General features: G+C 50.8%; 11 protein-coding genes across 11 annotated transcripts; 4 read left to right on the forward strand and 7 right to left on the reverse strand.

Moving 5' to 3' along the window:
• Positions 1-252: 252 nt before the first annotated feature.
• Positions 253-2,381, reverse strand: JCM6883_001833 (uncharacterized protein; the record flags this gene model as incomplete). Its single annotated transcript, XM_076632843.1, has 7 exons — positions 253-309; positions 400-1,080; positions 1,159-1,362; positions 1,435-1,679; positions 1,741-1,974; positions 2,041-2,242; positions 2,316-2,381. The coding sequence occupies 7 exons, from the start codon at positions 2,379-2,381 to the stop codon at positions 253-255; spliced, it is 1,689 nt and encodes a 562-aa protein (XP_076487100.1).
• Positions 2,382-2,696: 315 nt separating this feature from the next.
• On the forward strand, positions 2,697-4,115 carry JCM6883_001834 (HCNGP domain-containing protein; the record flags this gene model as incomplete). The annotated part of the gene is made up of 6 exons (XM_076632844.1): positions 2,697-2,703; positions 2,764-2,867; positions 2,940-2,973; positions 3,041-3,480; positions 3,545-3,752; positions 3,847-4,115. The coding sequence occupies 6 exons, from the start codon at positions 2,697-2,699 to the stop codon at positions 4,113-4,115; spliced, it is 1,062 nt and encodes a 353-aa protein (XP_076487101.1).
• A 109-nt stretch (positions 4,116-4,224) lies between these two features.
• JCM6883_001835 (uncharacterized protein) lies at positions 4,225-5,604 on the reverse strand (the record flags this gene model as incomplete). The annotated part of the gene is made up of 1 exon (XM_076632845.1): positions 4,225-5,604. The coding sequence occupies one exon, from the start codon at positions 5,602-5,604 to the stop codon at positions 4,225-4,227; it is 1,380 nt and encodes a 459-aa protein (XP_076487102.1).
• A 155-nt stretch (positions 5,605-5,759) lies between these two features.
• On the forward strand, positions 5,760-6,973 carry JCM6883_001836 (3'-5'-exodeoxyribonuclease; the record flags this gene model as incomplete). The annotated part of the gene is made up of 4 exons (XM_076632846.1): positions 5,760-5,796; positions 5,868-5,928; positions 5,988-6,308; positions 6,385-6,973. The coding sequence occupies 4 exons, from the start codon at positions 5,760-5,762 to the stop codon at positions 6,971-6,973; spliced, it is 1,008 nt and encodes a 335-aa protein (XP_076487103.1).
• Positions 6,974-7,154: 181 nt separating this feature from the next.
• On the reverse strand, positions 7,155-9,523 carry RBG1 (GTP-binding protein RBG1; the record flags this gene model as incomplete). Its single annotated transcript, XM_076632847.1, has 15 exons — positions 7,155-7,164; positions 7,233-7,247; positions 7,316-7,395; positions 7,463-7,484; positions 7,552-7,682; positions 7,753-7,761; positions 7,832-7,920; positions 7,990-8,328; positions 8,399-8,508; positions 8,574-8,595; positions 8,662-8,732; positions 8,830-8,953; positions 9,034-9,073; positions 9,401-9,404; positions 9,480-9,523. 15 exons carry the CDS (start codon positions 9,521-9,523, stop codon positions 7,155-7,157), a joined length of 1,110 nt encoding a protein of 369 aa, XP_076487104.1.
• Positions 9,524-9,895: 372 nt separating this feature from the next.
• Positions 9,896-12,651, reverse strand: JCM6883_001838 (uncharacterized protein; the record flags this gene model as incomplete). The annotated part of the gene is made up of 13 exons (XM_076632848.1): positions 9,896-9,911; positions 9,989-10,038; positions 10,113-10,181; positions 10,255-10,314; positions 10,389-10,493; positions 10,556-10,605; positions 10,665-10,726; positions 10,791-10,982; positions 11,049-11,570; positions 11,628-11,720; positions 11,778-11,881; positions 11,951-12,335; positions 12,401-12,651. The coding sequence occupies 13 exons, from the start codon at positions 12,649-12,651 to the stop codon at positions 9,896-9,898; spliced, it is 1,959 nt and encodes a 652-aa protein (XP_076487105.1).
• A 716-nt stretch (positions 12,652-13,367) lies between these two features.
• On the reverse strand, positions 13,368-14,495 carry JCM6883_001839 (Rtr1/RPAP2 family protein phosphatase; the record flags this gene model as incomplete). Its single annotated transcript, XM_076632849.1, has 1 exon — positions 13,368-14,495. The coding sequence occupies one exon, from the start codon at positions 14,493-14,495 to the stop codon at positions 13,368-13,370; it is 1,128 nt and encodes a 375-aa protein (XP_076487106.1).
• Positions 14,496-14,608: 113 nt separating this feature from the next.
• JCM6883_001840 (uncharacterized protein) lies at positions 14,609-16,475 on the forward strand (the record flags this gene model as incomplete). Its single annotated transcript, XM_076632850.1, has 2 exons — positions 14,609-14,794; positions 15,114-16,475. 2 exons carry the CDS (start codon positions 14,609-14,611, stop codon positions 16,473-16,475), a joined length of 1,548 nt encoding a protein of 515 aa, XP_076487107.1.
• Positions 16,476-16,775: 300 nt separating this feature from the next.
• Positions 16,776-19,014, reverse strand: JCM6883_001841 (uncharacterized protein; the record flags this gene model as incomplete). Its single annotated transcript, XM_076632851.1, has 5 exons — positions 16,776-16,907; positions 16,978-17,632; positions 17,701-18,160; positions 18,232-18,504; positions 18,567-19,014. The coding sequence occupies 5 exons, from the start codon at positions 19,012-19,014 to the stop codon at positions 16,776-16,778; spliced, it is 1,968 nt and encodes a 655-aa protein (XP_076487108.1).
• A 659-nt stretch (positions 19,015-19,673) lies between these two features.
• PTH4 (Pth4p) lies at positions 19,674-20,227 on the reverse strand (the record flags this gene model as incomplete). The annotated part of the gene is made up of 2 exons (XM_076632852.1): positions 19,674-20,080; positions 20,164-20,227. The coding sequence occupies 2 exons, from the start codon at positions 20,225-20,227 to the stop codon at positions 19,674-19,676; spliced, it is 471 nt and encodes a 156-aa protein (XP_076487109.1).
• A 226-nt stretch (positions 20,228-20,453) lies between these two features.
• On the forward strand, positions 20,454-23,320 carry JCM6883_001843 (dipeptidyl-peptidase III; the record flags this gene model as incomplete). The annotated part of the gene is made up of 11 exons (XM_076632853.1): positions 20,454-20,655; positions 20,735-20,952; positions 21,007-21,705; positions 21,763-21,829; positions 21,890-21,979; positions 22,046-22,208; positions 22,273-22,394; positions 22,480-22,718; positions 22,790-22,802; positions 22,865-23,122; positions 23,187-23,320. The coding sequence occupies 11 exons, from the start codon at positions 20,454-20,456 to the stop codon at positions 23,318-23,320; spliced, it is 2,205 nt and encodes a 734-aa protein (XP_076487110.1).
• Between the last annotated feature and the right edge of the window lie 67 nt (positions 23,321-23,387).

Genomic DNA, 23,387 nt, shown 5'->3' on the forward strand with positions numbered 1-23,387 from the left:
CTCTCGCTTTGAAAAAGCATTGATAAGCTCGCCATGTCTCGATGATGCAGAGCAGCTGATTTTGTTTCAGCGTTCCGTTTGTACTGTACTTCTACGCGAAGAAAGGATAATTTGAAACCGCATCTTTTTTCTCATTCCCTTCAGGTTTCTCCTTCCGACTTGCCATCCTCTGAAGCCCTTTGCAAGCTGTTTGACGAGCCTTACAAACCCTGCTGACTGGCTGCCGTCCCCGTTCCGACCGATCTGTGCTGCTCATGCGACGAGATCTTCAAAAATCGGATCCAGTTCTTTCAATTCTTTCCAATAATCCTGTGCAAACACCAGCCGACGGTCAGCCACGAATGTTTCGATACTGTGGCTCATCTCGTGTCCATGAGCGGGAGAAGAAGTATAACTCACTCTCTGATTCTTTCCCGCCTCGATCCCCTTCAACTCCCTCACTAACCCCTTCAACTCCCGCTCCAGCTCATCCCTCAATTCCCTTTCCGGCTCCCCCATCTCGCCCTCCTTGATCTCGACCCAGCACCTCCCCACAGCACTAACAATCTCTTCCTCCCACCCTTTAATTCTTCTTCCCGCCCTATCACTCCTCGTCAACTCTCTCAATACTTTCACTGCCGCCAATCTCAACTGGAGCGTTTCCCTCCCTGACGCTGTCGTCTTCTCCCCTTCCGCGAGCTCGTCCGTGTGAAGTAACCCAGTCAGATGAGGAACCAAAATTCCTAAATACCTTATAACCCCCCTCCCCATCTCCTGCATCCACGGTACCAACCCAGTCTCGCGAGAAGGGGTAGAAAGGACGAGTAGTTCGAGGGAGTAGTACCCGGATTTATAGTTCCAAATCGTCATAATCGTTTCGGTGAAATGTCGACAGAGGGCTTCGAACCTCTTCCGGGATCGCTCTTTCTCCGCTTCAGTGAGAGTCAGAGTCGGTGCGGAGGAGGAGAGAGAAGGAGAAGGAGGGAAAGGGGAGGGAGGAGGGTAGAGGAGGTTTATGAGTTTTAGGGAGACGGGTTGAGAGAGGGATTGAAGTTTGACGGAGAGAGGGTCGGAGAGGTTGGAGAAGATGATTGTCAGGGACTGTGGACACCATCACACGGATACCAAGTCAGTCGCAATGACACAAAGGTCAAAAGAATAGAGAGACTGAGGCTTTACTTGTTCGAATACTTTCCCGACTCCCGTCCTCGTCAATAACGATCCACCTATACTTCTCCCTCCCTGCTCTGTTGGCTCCTGTAGTTTCTCAATCAAAGTATCGAGTAGATGAAGTCCGAGGACCTTATTCTCCGTATTATAATCATCCAGAAAACTCAGTACCGGTGGTAATAACCACGGCCACATCTCCTCCAATTCCTCTATCTATTCCCCACTCCCAATGATCAGTGATCAGTTCGCAACTCCCCCTCCCAGGAAAAACAGCGGGAGACTTACCCTGAGGTTCTGAATGACCGTGAGGACCGTCCCACTAACCCCTCCCTCTCTTTTCCACCCCGCCTCGTCTTCTCCCATATCACTCCCTAGGTTGGTAGGACCCCCTAGTGGTCGGTTCAAGAGTCGACCTGTCGAAGGGTTCAATTTCGGATGGGGCTTGAAATAGACGGGAAGGGAGGTTCGGAGGAGATTCGAGAGGAGCGGGAGTCGGAGGGTTTCGGGTGAGAGGATTAGCTTCAGAAGACCTGTATGTTCGATAAAGGGGTTAGACGAGGCGAGAGAGGGAGGATGAGAAGGGGAACTTACGGGAGGAGAGATCGTAAAGAGTCGAGTTGGAGAAGAGGGACGAGAAATCGGGTTGAAGGAACCTAGAGTAGGCGATGAAGAGTGCCGAGCGGAGTGATAGGGTCTCTCGATCGGGTCGAGCGTCGGAAGAAGGGATAGGCAGGAGTCGAAGGAGTGGAAGAGACAGTTTGAGAAGAGACGTAGAGAGGGATTTGAACGAGGTTGAAAGGGCTTCGCGTTTTCGAGTAGAAGCGTCTATAATTGATAAATCGAGTCGAGCGTCAGCTAAGACACGATGAAAGTGAAGACAGCTAGACTCACCGGAATCTTCTTCTTCTTCCTCGTCGCCGAAACCTTGTCGTCCGCAGAGTTCTCGAGGGATCTTCACCAGCTCGGCAATTCTCACGAGGATCTCTTGAGGTAATTGTGCGATGGTATCCGGTAGCGACTCGGCTTCTGCTGGTGATGTCGGGGTTCCATTCTCGAAAGAAGAGATCAACCGAGAGATCTCGTCTTTTGAGGACTGCGAGAGTGAGATATTCGTCAGTTTCGGACAGCGGGCAGCTAATGCGATCAGAAGTAGAGGAGTAGCGTACCGGTTCAGAGGCGTCGACCTCGAGGGAGAAGACGATTTCGTGAGCTCGTTTTAGCAATTGTTCCATTTCTGGCTCGTCAATCGTCATTTCTGGTTCCTGCGCAGTGCTTCCAAGCTGTTGGAGCTCTATCAATCCTTCTTGATCGCTACGAGGCCTGGCGTTCGCGTCAGCTTCCGCAGAGAGGGTGCAAGACAGAGAAAGAGTTCGAACGGGGTAAGTACTCACGGCCGGGTCTCAAGCTGAGCTTTTGAACTGCCTTGCTTGCTCTCGAGTGCGTTGGTCCGAAGAACGACAGTGACTGGTAAACAAGAGAGGAGCAGAATCTCTCGAGTCTCGGAAAGTTTGTTCATCTCTTCTCCAAACCTCACCTCATCGGATACCATGCAAAGTGAGCTCCTCCCTCCCCCAAACGAACTCCCATACATTGCTAACTCTCTCTCGTGCTCAGGTCTCGCCTCGTATGGTAGCGACGAAGAATCGGACAATGATTCATCTACATCTCTACCCGTTCCTATCGCCTCTACCTCGAAAGCCCCAGTAGCAGCAGTACAGGTGAGTCCATCACAAACCCTTTACTGTCAGGGGATTGTACTCGATTCAAAGAAGTATCTTGAGAGCCTTTAGTCGAATCATTCACTGAATCCAATCCCTCCAGTTCGTACGTCCCCTTGTCCCTCCTTCCCCGCTCCTGTGAGCGAGCGAGACTGACACGTGGGTATGAGCAGTGAATCGTCTGAAATCCCCTTCCTCCTCAACTTCGACTTCCTCCTCCAAACACAATTCCCCTAAACTCCTCTCTGGCGTCCTTTCAACGACCAATTCACGCACGAATACTCCAACGAGTCGGAATCAAACGAGAAAGGGAGGAGTTAGTAAGAGTCCCCCTATGACGCACGCGAGGGCATCTACGCCTAGAAGTACGCAGAATCGAGCAGACGACGAGAGACGAGATCAAGAGGAACAGGAAGAGGAACGAGACGCGAATCGATCGACTCCACGCTCGATGAGACGGGACGAAGGAGAAACGAGAAGTCCGATGAGAAGAGACGATGAAGGAGAGAGGAATGGGATGGAGGAGGAGAGACCAGCAGCGGTGGATTTGAACAGTTTATCGAGATTTGGGATTCCTCCGATCGCGACTGGTCCTTGTAACCCCGCTGTCGAGGTACGTATCCCCTTCGCATCTCTCCTCCCTTCTGTACTCTACTAATGAAGCTCGTTTCTTCCAGGCTAAACTCGCCAATTTCCATTCCCTTCGACAATCCCGAGGTCTACATTTCAACGATTCCCTCTCAGCATCGAAAGCTTTCCGAAACCCTCGGATCTATGGGAAACTCGTAGAGTTTTTGGATTTGAAGGATGAGAGTGGGAATTGTTGGGATAAGGGGGTTTGGAGTCCTAGAGAGGTCGGGAGGGATGGGAACGCTCAGAGGATCGGTAAGTTCTCCATCCTTCACTGTGACTGTCCAAGGGTGGGACATGGGAGAGAAAATGGAAGAGCTGATGGAAGAGAGAGAGAGGCGGTGAGTAGCTGAATTACAGAAATTGAAGAGTGAAGCGAAACAAGCTCAGGTTGGACAACCCTCTGGAAGAAGTTCAATCGGTTTCACGTCGTCGAGTAGTTCGAATTCGACAACGAAAGGAGGAGACATTCAAAGTCGGTATAGGGAAAGGGACGAGAGGGAAAAAGAGAAAAATGGTGGGACAGCGAGTAAGAGGAGTAGATGGGATAATGGAGCAGGGAGTAAGAGGGAGAGAAGTAGGAGTCCACATTCGAGTTCCTCGTCGAGGAGACGGTGAACTCATGGATGGAAGAAATGCAAAAAATGATAAATTACGACAAACAAGAACTGCGAGTCTACCATGCAGAAGAGACGGAACAACAACGGAGAGAGAGTGAACAAAAGGCTCAGAGGATGACATCTATCCATTTCCCTCTCCTCCGTTTCTCGGCTACCAAACCTCTCAATTCTTTTTTGAATCGTTCTTTCCTCACTGACCCCGTTTCCTCCCTCACCTCTATCACTGTCAACCCGTTCGGAAGACGACTCTTTTCTTCGGTCCGAACGATCTCCTCATTGTCGTCTGATCGAAGTCCAAGCAGTTTAAGGTCCAACCATTTCACCTCCCAATCAACCCTCTTCACTTCCCTCCTCAAATCGATATCTTCTCTTCCTCCAGTTATGTAGCTCAGATCCAAAGTTCGTAGTAAAGGAGTCGAGGATGCTAGTCGAGGGATGAATAATCGAGGGGAACAACAATTCGCTTCTTCTTCCTCTTCACCGATAGTGAGCGAGTTCCCAGCGAGAGAGAGTTCGCGCAAAGATAGGATTGAGGAGAGGATGATGAAGAATTGATCGTGCAGTAGTCGGAGACGTTTCGTTGAGACTAAGATGAGGGATTGAAGATGAGGGAAATTCGAGAGAAACTTGACGCTCGTCGAGGTTGAGCTCGAGGAAGCTGGAGCGGGACGAAGGAGGATCTGATGCAGAGTTGGCAGGGAGATGAGGGAGAAGGACAAATTGAGGGAGGTAAGGGTAGCCGAGAGACGAGTTTGAGACGAGAATGAATCGAATAAGCTGATGTTTCCGGTTTCTTCTTCTTCTACTTGATCCCATTCATCTTCGTCTCCTTGCTGCCTAGTCGCGTAGCTTTCAGTGAGACAGTCTTCCTCCTCCTCCTCCTCCTCGTCTTCTTCCGTATCGATCCTCAACAATTCCCTCGCCCCCTCGTTCGTCAACCCAACCTCATTCCTCCAATTCGCAAACACTTCCTCCAATAACCTCACCTTCAAGTGCATCGGCAGAAACCCAACATACTCTAGAAGCAATGAACTATCATTCGCGACTGAGAGGTCTTGAGCGAGAGTTTGTCCCGAAATGAAGAATAACGAATCGACTCCTCCTCCTTCATTTCCTCCCTCTCGAGTTCTCCCTGCGGTGGCGACTAGCGGTTCCGCGAGTTTCCTTCGTTCGATAAGGCGTCGTTGTCTCTGCTTCGTAGGGACAGCGCTCAGAGAGGGAGAACGATCCCCGGCGAGATTCTTCCAAGAAGGCGGTGGAGGAGGTCCACTAACTCTACTACGTTCCCTCCTTCCTCCGTTAGTCCCGTGATCTTGTACCGGTCGCAACCATGCTGCTGTAGTCGTTGAAGCTCGAGAGGTAGATGAGGAGGAGTTGTATCGAGGTCGAGAGGTTTGTTCCGATCGAAGACGGGAGAGACGTTGAGGGATCGATTCTCTAGGTGTTTCTGTGGTGATATTGGAGGATTGCGAGCGATGGGGGATCATATAAGGTGGATTAGAGAGGAGAGAGAGGGGAAAGTGTCATCGAACTTTTGCTTCATCTTCTTTCGCTTACCATCGACTCGCGACGACTTTTGAGACTGGCTTCTTTCGCTCAGAAGATCGTCAGATTATCAATCAACCTTAGGGCGTATCGCAATATGTCAACAACAGCGCAGAAGATTCCAAAACTGATAGGTTTGCCTCTCCCTCTCTCGAGCCAACCCTCCCTCTATGCCCACGCTGACTAGCTCGCGAATGATCTCCAGATATCGGTTCAAACCTGGGAGATCCCGTCTTCCGGGGCAATTACCACGGCAAACAATCTCAGTTTCGTCTTTTCCTTCTCTCTCCCTGACTCTCTCTTCGCTTACCACTCTTCACTTCAGTCCAGATGATTTCCCCTCTATCCTCTCTCGTTCCCGTCACGCCGGCGTAGGGATCCAACTCTTAACGGGGGATTGTATCTCCGGCTCATCTTCAGTTCTTTCGCTCGCGAATGAACACGAGGGTTTGTTCAGTACGGTCGGATGTCATCCTTGTCGTGCGAACGAAATGGTTGATTACGCTCACGGTGGGATTGAGGGGTATATCGAGAAATTGGAGGAATTGATTGTCAAGGGAAAGGAAGGGGGAAAAGTGAGGGCGGTAGGGGAGTGTGGGTTGGATTATGATCGATTGTTCCTTTCCTCCAAGGAAGCACAACTCAAGTAAGTCCCTTGTCTTATCTTGATCTCCTGAGAGGTAGGAGGGAGCTGATTTCGATGAGAACGCGACGTGATGTAGAGCTTTCCCACCCCAACTCTCACTCGCAACGAAACACTCTCTCCCCCTCTTCCTCCATTCCCGCAACTGTCACCTCGATTTCATCCGTCTCCTCCGTTCGCACCCCTCTCCCTCTCCGATCCGTGGTGTCGTTCATTCCTTCACTGGTACTCTTCCCGAAGCTCTCGACTTGATCTCTCTAAGCCCAGAAATCTATATCGGTCTCAACGGTTGTTCCCTCAAAACGTCCGAGAACCTATCCGTCGTGAAAGAGTTACCGTTGGAGAGGTTGATGATTGAATCGGATTGTCCTTGGTGTGAAATCCGTCCCTCCCATGCTTCTTACCCTTTCCTTTCGGATCTTTTGGAGGAATTGAAGGAGGTGTATCAAGTTAGGATGGTCAAGAAGGAAAAGTTTGTGGAAGGGTGTGGAGTGAAAGGAAGGAATGAACCGATCAGTACGGGGTTGGTTGCTTGGGTCGTGAGTAAATTGAAGGGAGTTGGGGTGGAGGAAGTCGCAGAAACGACGACGAGGAATGCGCAGAGGTTATTTGGGTTCAAGGAGGAGGATGGAGTGTGGGAGGGCTCTGTACAGAAAGTCGAGGAATAGAACTTATGTATCGAAGACATCAGAATCGACTTGGCTCAAAGATCGATGCGGATGTGCGAAAGATAGGTTCGACGAAGGAAGCGCTACATTGCGGGGTTATCTACAGAAAGTCAATGAGAGCAGGCCCGAGCCGAGAAACGACGAAAGTTGCGGAGAAGAATGTACGAAATAAGCGAGAGGATTAGGTTTTACTGTCGAGAGAAAACGAAAAGAGGTCAGCGGCATTGTCACGAGAAGAGGAAGCAATAATGCCACGTACACCAACGAAACGACACTATTGCGCAAAACAAGTCGAGATCAGTAATTTGAGAGAGAGAAAGAAGAGAAGTCGAGGAGATTCACTCTTCATCCGCCAACTCGTGAGTCAATCCAACTTTCTGTCCCCGCGAGTGCTTGACCGAAGATCCCCATACCATCGCGTACTGTATGCCCCAGAACAAAAGTGCATCAGCGGCTGGCATTCACTGATCCGGTACAGTTCGAGCATACTTTGAGTTGTTTCGAGATTTCCCTGTGCTCCCACAATCTTCATCAGTATCCCATCACACGAGAGCGAGAAGAGGGGACAGTAGACGTACTTGTGAATCGAGTTACAGAAATCGTCAACCGTACAATGGTTTCGTTTGAGGACTACCGGTGCAGTGTAATCGGGTTGTTTACCTTTCGGTTTCGTGTAGACTCGGACAAGGTCGAGTTTCTCCCACATCATCTATTCGATGTGTCGGAGCATCGTTAGTGACAGTTCGGGGGCGAGAGTCAACAAGGGAAAAAAGTCGAACCTCGATCATCTGAAGGGGGAGAGCAAGGTCAGTCGAGAAATCCCGGAAAGAAGGACTGATAGCGAGAGAAACGGCGTACCTCATCAATGTTGAGCCAATCTTTTGCGGAAATGGGGACAGAGTTGGGAATACGGTATAGGAGATCGAGTTCTTCGATTGAAATCGCATCTGTAAACCCAACTCTCATCCATCAGTTCCAGTTTCGACTCGAACGATGCGAACAGAGTGAGAGCGTACCAATCTTGTTCAACACGTAAACCGCCGGAATGTAAACCCTTCCTCCCTCGACGACATCGATAAAATCGTCCAAACTCGGATCGCATCGAATGTGAACGTCACAATTCGCCATCTTGTACTCCTGCAACACCGCCTTGATCTCATCGGCGTCGAGTTTCGTCATTGGTTGAGTGTTCGTGATTGCGATACCACCTTTATCTTTCTTTTTGATCGAGATCGCAGGAGGTTTCTTGTTCAATCGGATTCCGAAGCCTTCTAGTTCGTTCTCGATGATCGCTTTGTCGCCGAGTGGTTTTAGGACGTCGAGTACGATAAAGATTAGGTTACATGTTCGTGCGACTGTCATATGGAAAACGAGTCAGTCTGGAGGATCGATTGCACGAGACAGTGGAAATCGATCGAGACTGACCAGCAATGACTTGTCGACCTCGTCCTTTACCATCTTTAGCTCCTTCGATAATTCCGGGAAGATCGAGAATCTGAACGGGAGCGCCGTGAACCGTCAAAGTACCGGGAACACTGCAAGACCGCACCGGAAATCAGTATTGCAAGTCATGCAGACTCACGCCTGCGACGTCACTCACGTAGTAAGGGTCGTGAACTCGTCTGAGTAATGCGAGCTGGGTCAGTTCGAGCTCGACTGGTTGAAAACAGTAGAGGAATGAGACTGACAAGCTGCAGCAACCGACTCGGTTCCAGTCAAACCACTCATCAAACTCGATTTACCGACTGACGGGAAACCACTACATCATTCAGAGTGAGCATCAGTCTCTTCCTCCTTGTCCCAAAACTCACGTCACAGCTCGGGAAAATTCAACGAGGAACAGAGTGAAAACTCACATGAATCCAACTGAAGCGATACCCGTCCTAGCAACATCGAACCCAACTCCTCCACCTCCACCTCCTCCCGAAGTAGGAGTCAAGAGTTCTCGCTTGAGTTTCGCGAGCTTGGCTTTCAATCCACCTAATCGTCGAGAAAAGAAAAGGCAAAGATCAGTTTTCTGCGTGGGAGGGGAGAAAGAGTGCGTGGAAGAGATGGCGCACCCAAGTGATGAGAAGTGGCTTTGTTCTTTTGAGTCCTAGCCTATAGGATCGAGGGAAGGGGTGGATGTCAGCGAGAAGTATTCGAAAGAATGAATTTCGGGAGTTGCGAGTCTGTTTCGCTCTCGAGCTCGACTGCCATGCCCGTGAATCTCTAGAACCCTCTAGTCATATCCCTTCGTGTTACTAGATGTTGCTCTGGCATGTGACCTCGCCGTGAGATCTCGTTCAGGATTTCTCCCCGTCCTTTCGCTTCCACCCGTCCTGAGCTTCTCTGCTTTGCCCTCGAGCTCTCTGAAGCAGCTCCCGGTACACTTCACCTCGTCGAGTCGGGTCGTTCACTCGGGAGCGGGAGATTCTAAACCCTTACCATCCTATTCACACAAGCTCGCAGATTAGCTCCCCTGAACCTTGTGAGCGCTTCACAGACTAGCAGAGAGGCAACTTACTCATCCTCGATAGCTTTGATACGATCAACAAGCGTTCCCGACATCTTGAAGGAGATTCAGAAAAAGTGACGTTGGAAAGTAGGGCGAGTTCTGTGTTCTACTTGACTGGGCTACACTGGGCTGAAGGTTGAGCTGTCTTCTGTGATAGACGCTGTGGGTGCCGAGAGTTGGATGTAGCGAGAGGAGAGCTGGGCAAAGTTTTGGAGAGATGAGCGATGAAAATGAGAGACACTTTCGTTTCAACTTCGATACGGGCTACGGTGAGTACAGGACGTTGATATAGATCGTTACAAGATTTGCAAAAACGAAAAGGGCACGGAAAGAATTAGGTAAAATAAGACAAATCTTTTCAAGTTGCGGGAAATCGTGTATTGTGCGATCCTTACTCGCCATTCCTGAGCCTAGGTCAAGCGCGTTTAGTATCGAATGTATCTGCGCAGGTGGAGGAAGAGTGAGTGAGCCAGAGAGTCAGAGTGTATTGATTTCGCAAAGAAAGAAAGAGAACTCACCCGACGGCGAGAAGCGGGAATCCGCTCAGCAGTCCCAGCCAGAAGAACAACTGATATCAATAACACAAGTAGCAATGTCAGCTCATAGCAGACGAGACGAGCAGTTGCGGAGGCGGAAACTAACGTTTCCGAGCGCAGGGTAATCTCTGAAAAGCTTGATTCGACCAATCATGATCAGAGGTAGTTGAGCCATCTGTTCAACCACATTCGCGTCAGATTCGCACAAACGAGGTCGCAAAGCGAGAGGGGAGGGGGAGAGAGCTCACCTGCATCACAAACAGATACATTCGAATCTTTTTCGTTACGACTGCCATTACGAGCTCGTGCTAGGTAGCCAACAACTCCACGCACTCAGTTTCACACACTCGCGAACTTGTGAGTGCGACGGAAGGTGACTCACGACGCAAGCAGATAAGAAGAAGGTCACGAAAGCAGCTTGAAACTTTGAGAATTTATACGCGGTCATCGTTGAAGAGTAGACGTGTCGTAGTAGAAAGGTATGTACCTATCTCACGCCGAAACGTCAGCCTAGATTGACAGAGAGCGAGACAGTGCATCGAGACGTACAGGGACGTTCCATTTTCGAGAAAATTCATCAAAGGTCGTACTGTTCCACCCTATTCGGAAATCACAGAGGTTTAGCTACATCGACGGGAGAAAGTAGGAAGTGACTTACAATCAGAGTAGAACGCCCTGTCGCTGAAGCTCGTAGCCTCCGCGAAAACGTTACAAATACACCTGTACCGAGGAAATTCTCTCAGTCTTTGAACATTTCGATAGACTCAGAGAGAGTTCGACGTACTCGAAGATGATAAAAAAGATTAAAAGGTAACAACAAGTGAACGGTACGGCTAAATCGAGGACGGCCGCGACGAAACTCTTTTCGCCGGCATAGGGCATGACGGGGTAGATCCCGTGTTCGACAATGAGCACCAGTAGAGTGAAGGTTCCGAACATCGCTGCCGTCTTTTCGAGGATGTAGAGAGGTCGAATGCTATCGATAGGAGAGAAAGTCAGTTGCGACGGGAGGGAGAGAGAGAGAGGGAAAGTGAGAACTAACGATTTCGTTCTCGGATACTCCAGCTCATAGACGAGCGTGGGAATCAATAAGTAATCGATGAAATTCAGGAATCCAACGTTATTCGGGAAGACGTTTTGTTGAGGCCCATTACTCGTCAAGTGCTCTTTGTCCTCCGCGATAGCGATCGCCAAATGACTGATCTCTTCTTCGGGATGCCAAGTGAGCGTCTCGATCTCGTCCCGGGGTACGTTGGAGCTGCGAGTTGGTTGAGGTTCTGAAAGAGGTTCGTGTCGTCGAGCTTGAGATGTTCGATGTCGGAGTGTCGAGACGTCTTTCTCGGTTAGGGGAGCGTCAACCACCGGAGAGGAGAGAGATGAAGTCGATTGGTTCGAGGGAGAAGAGGTTGTAGTGCTTGTTGAGTCGGAAGGAGGGTTCTCTCGACATGATTTCTCCCAGTTTTCTCTTGCTGCTTTTGTTGCTGCTTCCCAACCTCCCTTCGATGCCTCCAGCACTTCTGCGAGCTTCTTTTCATTTCGTTTCATCTCGAGCAGTCGCTCCGATCTGAATGAAGTGAATTGTTCAGCACCAGATCAAACCGAGAGACTGATTGGAACTCACAGTTCTCCGTTTGTCGCAATGTATGAGTGAACCTTCATCAGCATGCTGAGAGTGTGTAGAGTCAAGAATCCAGATTGAACCCAGGGCCATTGTCTATCGGTACGCAATCAGTCACGAATCGAGAATTGATTGCGAAACTGATTGACGCACCGGTGGAAAGTCCATCGAACGGCAACAGCTAGGAATCCAGCTTGACCGATATGTTGAAGAATTAATCCTGCTCCGTAATATCTGATCCAACCCGACAATATCAGCTGCAATTCAAGACGAAGGGAATCAGTTGCTGCTCGAGTTGAAAGAAGCGACGAGAAAAGATTGCTCACTTTGACGAACGGTACGCAGAGTAACGTACTTCCCACCATTATAGCATCACTCATAGCCAAATTCATCGCATCCTCACTAATCAACTCCGCGAAATCCCAAGTATAAAACCCACCACTCTCCTCAAACTTTCTCATGACCGTTCGAATCGCCGCCGTCGCCAGCACGATCCAGAACAAGGTCCAAAACCCTCGAAACACATCTTGAGCGGAAGAGAGGTTATCGCGATCGAAGTGGGAGGTGCGAGGAGTGAAGATAGTTTTCCGACTTCGACGAGTTTTGATTTTGTGCGGGTCTCGACCTCGTGCTGGAATCGGTTGGAGCAGGAGAGTACCGGTAGAAGGGTCTGTGACTGATGCGACTTTGTTTGCTCCTACGTGTGTTATCCTGGAGAGAGGAAAGAGAGAGGTCAAGTGGGGGTTCAGTGAAATCGGGAGTTAGAGAGAGCTTACGTCTCTGAAACTGCTGTTCCACCTTTCTGATTGACTGTTGTAATCGTAGTAGTCGTCGCAGGCCTGCCAGAGGAACGAGAGGTTCGAGAGAGAAGGGTTTCATCATCAGTTTTCAACTTCTTGCAGAACGAGCTACGAGGTTGTGAGCCGTAGCTGAAGCTGTAGAAATATGACTCACTCTCCATCGAAGCTTGAGGCGTTGCTTGTGACTGAGGCGGATCTACTTGAACGAGATCCCGACGTCGCTTCATCTCTGAGCGCTTCGAGCGGCGATTTGCTGGCTGTTGTAGCTGGGTCTGTTGCCATACACGGTTTGTGCGACTTGAGGTAGGTCGAGATGTCGGGAGATAGTAAGTGAGAAGAAGAAGAAGAGGTTCGGCTAGTTCAACTCGTTCAATGACGACGGAATTTCCCAAGCTTTCTTCCGACGGATCCGCAGTGCAAAGAGAGTTGTCTCAGCTGCAGAAGAGCTAGAGCAAGAGGAATCGCGGCGCACGATAACATCAATTTCGGAAATTGGAGATCTGCAAAGCTTTTCATTTCCACTCTTCGCGCGCCTAACATGCAATTCTCCTCCATCCCTTCTACCCTTTCTTACCGAGATCCAGCTGCTCCAGTCTGCCTGTAGTGTATCGCGGGAGACCCCCTTGTCTTCTCCCTCGAATCGATTCCTCCGAGAATCCTCTTCCTTCTCCTGCGGGTCCTCCTCCAGTCCGTGTGCGGCTACGACCATCGACGCGATTCGTGAATAGACGCATCGGGCTCATGTGCGAGGTCATATTCGATCCCCACGGTGTGTCGTGAGGAGGGTTCAGGACGTTTGTCGTGAATCGAGTCCTCCTGCTCCAGACTTGACTAATCGGATCCCTTGGTTAAGACAACGTTGACGATTATCGTGAGCGCACCTCGAGAGTTCGTCTGTTGACCCGGGTCTTAAGTCCGTATGCATCCCCTGATCGGCGTTCCCTCAAAGTTCTCCCTTTTCAACCATTCTCCTCACTTCCAACGCTTCATCCAACATTCCTCTCCTTAATTCAGCTTCCTCTCCTTCCAATCCATCATTCTCAGTATCTGCCCATTCGATCTCCCGGCCCTTTTCATCGATCATTCGAGGTTCGGACAAGAATTTGACGGGAGGTAGACCATTGATTCCCGCTCGAGGTTGACGGGAAGCTGGAACGGGGAGAGAGGTCGGTGGACGACGGGATGAAGAGAGGATGGTACGACCGAGGGAAGTCGTGGTGAACGGTAAGAGAGCGGAAGAAGTGTTTGAAAGGGCGAAAGAGGAGGATGAAGAAGATGGGTCGAGAGGGAATCGAGAGGAAGATGATCGTGGAGCAGGGTCCGAGTTTGGTCGCTCGAAATCGATAGAAGCTTGATCGAGAGAAGGTGCGACTGGAGGATTCGTCGAAGAAGTGGTCGTCGGTTTTTCGTGAATCGTCAAACTCGAGAGTAAATCGTTCTTGAACGTTTCCTTCTCTCCTTGCTTCCCTTGTTCTTTCTCTTGTTCCCTGACGAGTTCCTCCGTCGTTTCTTTCACCTTTTCCCTCCTCTTCTCAACCTCTTCGAGTAAATCCCGTCTCCCTTCTTTCCCGAGCACTCCTTTGACCCATTCACTCCTAGCTCGACATTGTACGCTACAATAAGGTCCCTTGTCTTTTCCCTTGACTGTCCTCGGTCCAGCGTCGTACAGAGCTCCTCCATGCAACTTGAATTTCCTTTCGACGGCTCCTTCTTCTCCTTCGTCGACTCCGTATGGCGTCGAGGCTTTCTTCGAGCAAGTCGGGTAGGGACATAGTCCTTCCATGTGTCGTTCAGCTATTAGATCTTGCCAGGAAGTCGAATCGAGGTGATCCAGAGAGGCCTTGAGAGTCGAAAGTGGAACTCCCGGGACCGAAAGTTTCTCGATCCATTCGAGTTTGATCTTGAGTGAACTAGTAGATGCGGTAGAGATCGCTCGAGATGCTGCTTGAGACTGGAAGGCTTGGTAGAGCAGTTCTTCTTCGGCGTTCGAGGTTCGGGGAGTCGAGGAAGTTGCGACTCGAAACGCGGTTGGAATCGAATGAGCCGTATTAGGTGGTGGTAGAGCTGGCATGATGCTCAGGTTGGAGTGAATGATCGGGAAGCAAGAAGCGAAACTTTTCGCGAGTTTCTGTTTTGATCTCTAAACGCCTTGTTCTCCTCCTTGACTCACGATTCCGGTCCTGTATGAGCTCGAGGCTTCCACAAATTCATCCCTCGGCCTTATCACCACAAGAATGGGAAGCATACGAGCCAATCTTTAGCGAATTCTCCTTGAAGGCATCAAGATCTGCCTCTTCTCAGGTGAAGGACGCGTGGGATTATCTTGTGACTTGGCTGGACGATGACAAAGCGCATAAAAGGGAAGCAGAGGTACGTGTCTATGCTTCTACTGGACTAGGAGAGCTGTCAAGCAGTAGTCTTCGGGTTGTGGGGTAGAGACCGCTCTCCCTTTCGGACACTGCATTTGGGTAGCTAGAAGGAAGCATTGAACTGCCCAAGTGGATACATACGGCTTGCGGAGAAGGCAACAGCTGACGAATCTCTGCGACGTGTACAGTTCTTCTCACTTTTTCGCAACGTTCCTGCTTCGTCGCCTCTCGATCCTCTTCAGACTCTCTTGGCTCTACTCCGGCTCGTCGCACACTCTCACAGTAACGCGCATCTCACTCGTGACCACCTCTTCATCCAGACCGAGCCCGTCGCGCTCTCTCGACCTCCTCTCGCTTCTCCTTCCTCGACAACGACAACCAACAACAACCCATTCCTGTCAAAGGAGTGGGCTTCTCGAAGAAGCCGTTTGATTACTCCGCCTTCGAGCTTCACCTCGCCTACTTCGTCCCAGTCGCATCCGCCTCAATGCAAGCCTTTGATCTCGAACAAAACATCCTCACCCTCTGCTTTCCCTCTCGCTAGCCCACCTACTCCAACCGATACCGTTCCCTTGTCCTCGAATACAGAAATACCACCTCGTCGACCGAGTCTCCCTCCTCCCCGTCGATCGTCCAACGCTGCAACGACGAAAACCCAACGAAGCGTCAGCGCTTCAACTCCAACCTCCTCTCAATCTACGATCCTCGCCGACGCTCCCACATCTCAATCTTCTGCCCCTCCTCTTCCCTTCCGTCGCTCTGTTTCGCTTCATCACCCTTCTTCGACTATACAACCTTTACCTTCCTCGCAGTTGAGTCGAGCTTCGACCGTCAAAGCGAGTCGTCCTCCACCACCGGTGCCTCCTCCGAAGAATGCGAAACCCATCCTATCGAAGAGCTCGTCAACGAACGCCCATATAGGACCTGAAGATGGCTTGAATCTTCACCTCGCCGCAGGAGGAGGAGGATCGAAAACTCGCAGTCGGAGTAACTCTGCCGCTTCGAGTCCAGCATCCCCAGCGAAGACAAGCTATACATACGCACCGATCGCTTCCTCTTCATCCTCCTCGGCGAGCACTACACAGCAACACCGAACGATTTCGAGCAGATTCGCAGGGTTTTCAAGCGGTTCAATCGTTTTACCTTTCCCGTCTCCCTCTTCCTCGTCAGAGAAACCTCTTGATCCACTTCCACCTCCTTCTCACCCGAATCGACGAAAATCAGCACCACACTCCTCCTCGATGGGACCAGCGAATTTAACAACTTCGAGACGGGGTTCGGATCCTTTCCTAGATCGCTTGAATATCTCGACGAATGCGATCTCGGAAGCGGGGAGTAGAGTGAGAGAAGTGATCGGAAACATGGGTGGAGGGACGAAGGGAAGGAGAAGTAGTGATCGTATTCGGGAGGGCGAGGAAAGCTTTGACCGGAAGGAGGAAAGAGCTGGATTGATTGAGGGTGAAGAATCGAATGACGATGACCCGTACAGGGATGAGGCAGGGATAGGTGACGATGTTGAGACGGAGGAAGAAGAGTTTGGCGAGACCCACGAGAGTGAAAGTGAAACTGAGGGAGAAGTAGGAGGACAGCGCGTGAATGGAGTGAGACGAGAGAGGAGGAAAGAGATTGACAGGGAGGCAAGGAGGAGAGATGAACAAGGTCAATGGGTTGAATTGGCTTGACCCGAGCGAGCAATCGAGCTCAGTATGCGTTTGTTTGCTCTCCTAGCGTGTTGTCATTTCTATCAGTGTATCTTCACTCGCCTGTCCTCTCAGTAGCGAACGCGAAGCACGATCAAGAGAGTCCCGCGCGCATTGTTGAGCCGGTTATTGATCGAAGTCAAAGGAGACAAAACTATTCATATTTCGAGCAGCGGGTAGAGCAAAGAAAAGTAGATACAATGAAAGTTGATGACAGGCGAGACAGTTCCGAAACAGAGGCGACAGTAGGAGACTGAGCTAACGAGGGGATTTGAGCTTGATCTAGAAGAGACGAGCTAAAGCCTTTCGAAGCTTCTTTGCATCGCGGTTGCTCATCCCGAAGAGAGATTCCGACTTGTCGCCGTCTTCGTCGTGGTGAGGAGGGGGAGGGGGAGGAATCAAACGAGGCAAGACCTGAGACCCCAGGGAAGAGTTGTCAGTACGAAATCTTTCGAGAAGCATACAGAGGGTAGGATGGACTCACGTGAATCGCTCCGGCACGAGCAGGGAAATCAGCAAACACAGCTTTGATAGGACTGAACGGATCTTGACGAGGACACATCGAAGCGTCGAATTTGTCCTCGTGCGGGCGGTGGTGTTCAGGTCGGTGAGGGAAGACTACTACGCTCCTCTTGATCGGTCCTTTGTCGCCAGGTCCGAGACGGTAAGCAACAACGGCAACTTTGAGGGTTGCGTTCGGGTTTTGCGCGGTGAGGAGAGTCGGAAGTTCGTAGTGCGTGACGTTCGCGTGAGGGTGCTCTCGGGGGTGATCTTCACGAGGAGGAAGAGGGAACGGGGGACGTCCACGAGGTCCCTTGTGAGGAGGCGAAGGAGGAGGAGGGGGAGTTGCCGGTCGACCACGACGAGGGAAAGTGGGCATCTTCCATTCCCTCTTTTCGATCTCTTCTGCAATGGGGAGAACACGCGCGATTCTCGCATCTTCTTCGAGCCATTCGAAGGGAACCGAAACGTCCTCCTCGTGCGAGACCTGGAACTTCGAGATGGTTGAAGAGGAAGTGTCGTTCTTGAGGAAGTCGGAGAAGAAGACAATGTCGGGAACGACGTGACCCGCGATGATATACTTGAGGACTTTCTTTGCGAAGGGGAACGGGAAATGAAGGGCGACTTGGAGGCCAGTGCTATGCAGGAGCAAACGAAATCAGCGAGACTCCAACGTGTGCAAGGGCAAGAGGGAAGTGAGACTCACGGAACTCGAGCATAGGCAAAGTTGGAAGGAGCGAAGAGGGTATACTCCTTAACTCCATTCTCCTTGACCAGTTCCTCGACTAGCTGTTCGGAGATGGTCGAGACCTCCTCTTGGTCATCATCCTCGAGACTGGCGTCGTGGTGAGGGAGAAGATCTTCATCGAGTCCAACCTTCTGAATATCGGAAGTCAAGGACGAGAAGAATTTGGGGAATAAGAAGAGTTCATTCAGAGGCCCAAACGGAGGAGCGAGAGGTCCTGAAACGAGATGAATGATTCCGTTCTTCGCGATGATGGTGGGACCTCGTTTCGAAACGTAGTAGTTGAATTTGAGCGTCGGGTGAGGGAGAGGTCGCCAATCGAATCCGGGACTGACCCGGAGTCGACTGTCCTCGAGGAGAGTGGCGACCGTCGAGACTTCGGCGAGATCATGAGGCTGTCGACGTCCGGGGATGACGTGATCTGCACGGACGAGGAAGGGAATCGACGTTTCAGCGGGAGCTGTCAGGACACGACACAGCGAGAGAGCTCACATTTGCCTACGTAAGAGATGATCTTCCTGAATATCTCCCGCTTCCTCTCCTTTTCCTTGTCATCATCGTCGCCCTCCGAGGATGAGGCTAGCTCGTGAAGGTGTTCAGGGGAAAACTCTTTCGAGTGGAAAGGATGGGGAACGTGAGACTTGTCGAGATCGAGAGAGTCATGGGGTCCATTGACGAAGTGGTGAGGATGGTCGTGGTCTCCTTGTCCCCCTCGACGGTGAGGAGGAGTTAAAGCTTGATCGTCAGGGGCGAGTAAAGTGATATCTATTCGATCCGTGAAACAGTCGTCAGCATTGTTCCGTGAGAAGCTACGGCGGATAGCTTACCATCGCCTCTGAGGTACTCCTGAGTTTCGGACGAGAAGTTTACGAGCCAAGCGAGTCGATGGAGAGGAAGATGAGCTGGATCCTTTTCGTCAATCACGGTCGGTGCGATCTTGCCCTCCTCGTGGTGTCCGTGGTGGTGGTGTCCCAACGAAGCGTTGACAATCTCCAAAATCGTCAAGTGGCTGAAATCGAGAGTCGAATCCGAGTGATGACCGGGGAAAGGGTTTGGGATCGAAAAGCTCTCCTTCGTGACCTCGACTGCAGGACCGGGTCGTCGGTTGGCGAACTGTTCAAGAGAGTCCTTCAAGGCATCCTGGACGTGTTGGAAGTCCTCGGTCGAGAGATCCTGGAGGACTTGCTGTTGAGGGGAAGAATCTTGAAAGGTACGGCGTTGCGGGGCTGCATTGACCGCCAGTGCTGCTACGAGCAGGGCGAGAGTCGACTTCATGACCGATGCCGAAGGAGGTCGAGGTCTCTGGGTGATGAGTCGAAGAGTGAGAGGTGAAAAGAGATGAAACTTTCTTCGGTGTGGAGCTCTTCCGTTTTCGCAGCCGAATCGATTGCGTGTACTACGCATTCGATCGCAGCTCGAGATCAATTACAATCTCGTTCGGAAGTGCGGCGGAATCTGCCGTGACAAGCTCGGTACAGATTGACAAAGTTCCGGTACTCTCTTCCACGCTCTCTGAGCTCGATCCGTTCTCCCAGGTCAGGAATAGAAGAGTTTGTATCCAGTACAGACAACGTTGAGTTAATTGCGCAGACAGAGACTGCGAATAGCGGGGCGGGAAAGAATGGTTTCGAAGGGTCGCGAGATTCGTCGTAGATAGTTCCTCCTCCTCGTCCTCTTCGAAAGACATAAAGCCTCTGCGGCTTCCTAACAGTCGATTCGCCGAGTCGGCGCTGTCCTGACGAGGTTGACGAATCGATAGAAGGCCTTCTTGGGGACCTTTCAACGGAATTAATTGGCTTTGATCGAGCCTGCGCGTCGGGACAATACCCCCGACTGCGAGAGCAGCGCTGTGTCGACCCGTAGAGCAACAGCTCTATCCTTGAGCAGACCCCTCTTCCGGGAATCTCGGCTCAATGTCCCACGACTAAACGAGCTCATTCCCATCCTTTGACCTTTCCCCTCGAGCTCTTGACATCCTTCCTCGACTTCTTGATCTTCTCTACCTTTGCCTTCTCCTTCTTGACCAACCCTTTCACTTTCTTCTTCTGTTCGTCACTCGTCTCTCCCACGAGATCCTTCTTCGCCGCGCTCAAAATCGTTTCCTTGCATTTCTTGAAACATTCCTCAAGGTTCTGTGACTGCGAGCGACTCGTCGAGCTCGAGATGAGGAGTGAAGGTGGAGACTGAGAGTAGTGAGGAGATCGGTAGAGATTTGGGAGGAGGAACGGCGGGAGGAAAGTGGAAGAGGGAAGAGGAAATCGGAGGATCGCTTTCGATAAAGTGCGGTTGACGTGTTGGCCTCCTGGTCCACTTGAGCGTGCGAACGATGTCTCGTATAGATCTACGCTCGGGAGGGAAAGGAGCGAGATTTTGGAAAGTTGAGCGATGCGAGCGAAGTTAGAAGTCTGACGAGAAAGCGCTCACGTTTAGGCCAGCTTGCGGCAGACAGCTGAGAGAACTCTCCTATCCATTCACGTGCTTGTTCCATGTCTTGCTGGGTCGAGAGGGACGTCAATCGCGGCGGAGAGAGATTCGAAAGGTGTCGCCGTCCAAGCGGTGCGGTCGAAATTTGAAGCAGCCGGGGTCGCAAGCAAACCACGCGGATCATGATGGTCGAGCCGAGCTGAAATCGCGTGGTGTTGGAAGGAGTAGAAGGGGAGAAATGGAAATCGTCCGCGAGGTTCTCTCGTTTTGACCTCCGCTATCTCTCGTGAATGCTCTCTAGCTTGAGCAAGAGACTCGGATCAGCTATCGGCTCTACTACCCGACTTCGCACCCGCTCACCTTCGACCTCTCCCAACCGATCTTCCTCCAACATGGTTTCGCAAGCGGATCAACGCTACCTCGCCGACAAGGCTCCTCCCGTTTGCAGCTTACAGATCAAGGATAGCTTCAGCAACCTCACTAAGGAAGAGAGTGAGTCCCATATCAGCCGGCAGCTCACAAAGTGGGGGTTGGCTCGAACGAGCTGACTCTCCCTCGCACGGACTCACAGAGTTGTACTCTCACTACATCAGCAAAGCGTGTTGGTCAGGAGGGAGAATTATCATGAGGCAAACGACCGATACGGCGGAACAGCTATGCGATTTAATCATTTCTACCTTTGGCGCTTCAGATCAAGCTCCTAACAAGCTCGGAGACTTTGGACAACTCAAGTCAAAGTCTGGAGTCACTCAAGAGGATTGGGAAGGCACTCTCGCTTACTGTGCTCAAGTACGTCTCGCAGATTTCGATGGGAGAACGTCGCTGATTATCGAGTTTTGACAGGTTTTGTCAAACTTGTCCAACATGAAATCCTTCGGAGCGACCAAATTCATCCCTCGTTCATCCGAATCAGCTTTCCGATCCATCGTCGCCGCCTCTCCTCGAGCTTCGACCGCCCTCCCTCTTTTTGATTCCCTCTCTTCGACTATCTACTTCCTTACTCCCGCCGAATCTCTTTCAATCGGTTTCCCCGCAGACGGTCACGTCTCTTCCTACTATCCTGGAGAACTCAAACCTACGAAAGCGGAAATCGAAGCCGTTCAAGAGCTCTGCACTTCGAAAGGAGTCTCAACTCTGAACACAAGGCTCACCAAGAACTCGGACAAATTCTTCACTCTCTTGATCGCTTCAGTCGACAAGCAAGGAACATCTTCCTCAATCAGGTCGGACAAGGATGGGATCGAAGTCGAGTTAAAATACGGAGATTATTCGGCTTGTCTCGAAAACGTCAACAAAGCTCTCGAACAAGCGAAGAAGTTTGCCGCCGACTCGAACAAACAAGCCATGTTGACCGATTATCAGCGATCCTTCAAGACCGGTAGCGTTGATGCTCACAAAGAAGGAACTGCGAAGTGGGTGAAAGATGTCGGGCCCGTCGTCGAGAATTACATTGGCTTCATCGAGGACTACGTAGATCCTTCAGGGTCCAGGGCAGAGTGGGAAGGGTTCTGCGCGATTGTGAACAAAGAGGAATCGAAGAAGGTAAGCTTTTTTCCCGCTGACTTCGAATTGTCGCTCATCCTCGTGTTTTCACCTTAGTTCGGTACGCTCGTCGACCGTGCTGATCAACTGATCAAGGATCTACCATGGGGGAAGGACTTTGAAGGTATGTCGCCCCGTTGTGGTGGTAAACCATCGCTAACATCTCTTTTTTCCGTATTTTTAGCCTCGGAGTTCAAGCGACCTGACTTTACAGCCCTGGAGATCCTCTCCTTCGCTACTAGCGGTATCCCGTCCGGAATTAACTTAGGAAATTGTACTATTTACCATCTTATTGCTCGTTTCCTGCTCAGAAACTAACTTCGCTTTTGCCTACTCACAGACCACGACATCAGGGAACAATACGGTTTCAAGAACTTGTCTTTATCCAACATCCTCTCAGCAAAGGCTCCCAACGAAGCGGTTCCCTTCATCCACCCTGACGAGATGGAAGCTCACAACTACTGGTCTGATCGAGTTTTCTCCGTTCAAGTCGCAAATCACGAGTAAGACTTCAACTTATACCCGCGTCTGCATACAAGCTAATCTCTACGCGCTCCCTTGTCACAGGTTGTTGGGTCACGGAACTGGTCGATTACTCCAAGAAAATCAAGACGGCACTCTACCCTTTGATCCCAAAAAGATCATCAACCCCCTTACTGGCAAGCCTGTCGACAGTTGGTACAAATTTGGTACGTTCTCTACCCCTTTTCTTTCGCTCCCCGGCTCATCTGACCGTAAGCATCTCACTTCCTTCTCTCAAATGTCGTCTCGCAGGCGAAACCTACGGATCTCGAATGGGCCCGATCTCTTCCTCGATGGAAGAATGTCGTGCCGAGGCCGTCGCGATGTACCTCGCGAGCAACCCTGAAATCCTCGAGATCTTTGGCTACAACACGCAAGAGGAAAAGGACGATTGCACTTATTGGAGTTTCCTCGTTATGGTTCGAGCTGGAGTTAGGGCTTTGGAGTTTTACGATCCGGTAAAGGGAGTTACTGAACAAGCTCATATGAGGGTGAGCTCATTGAACTCTGTCTATCCGAAGCTGTTTCCGTATGTACTGACGATCAATGCTCGATGTCGCAGGCTCGTTTAGGAAGTGAGCCCAAACCTTCGGTGTCTCGCCCACGAGGTTGAGCTGACGATGTATCCGTCTCGCAGTCACCAACTGGTTGATCGACAACAAAATCGCCTCTATCGAATTCGTCCGCGACGAGAAAGACGGTTCTCTCGTCGACGCCTACGCTCGAGTCGATCGACAGGCATGTCTCTCTCGATCAAAGGAAGTCATGGGTAAACTATTGTTGGAGATCCAAACTCGTAAATCGACGGGAGATCGAAAGGGTGCGGAAGAGTTCTTTGACAAGTTGACGAAACCTACGAATGAATGGGTCGAGGAATTGAGGCCTCTCGTTTTGTGTGAGTCTCTGATCTTCTGATTAATTGGATGGGGTCGTTGACGATGCTTTCGGACGATGGACAGCTAAGAAGTTGCCGAGGAAGATTTTCGTTCAACCCAATACGAGGGTGATTGGGGATAATGAGGACGTTGAGTTGATCGAGTATCCCGTCACGGTGGAGGGTGTGATTCAGTCGTTCGTCGAGAGGGAACTGTAGATAGATAGACTCGTCGCATCGGCTGCGAAGAAGAGAATTTGACGAAATTATCAGTTCAGTTTTGCAG

Source organism: Sporobolomyces salmoneus (genome assembly GCF_050403485.1).
Source record: "Sporobolomyces salmoneus JCM6883 DNA, S_salmoneus_JCM6883_v1_ctg31, whole genome shotgun sequence".
In the NCBI taxonomy this organism is placed as follows: Eukaryota; Fungi; Basidiomycota; class Microbotryomycetes; order Sporidiobolales; family Sporidiobolaceae; genus Sporobolomyces; species Sporobolomyces salmoneus.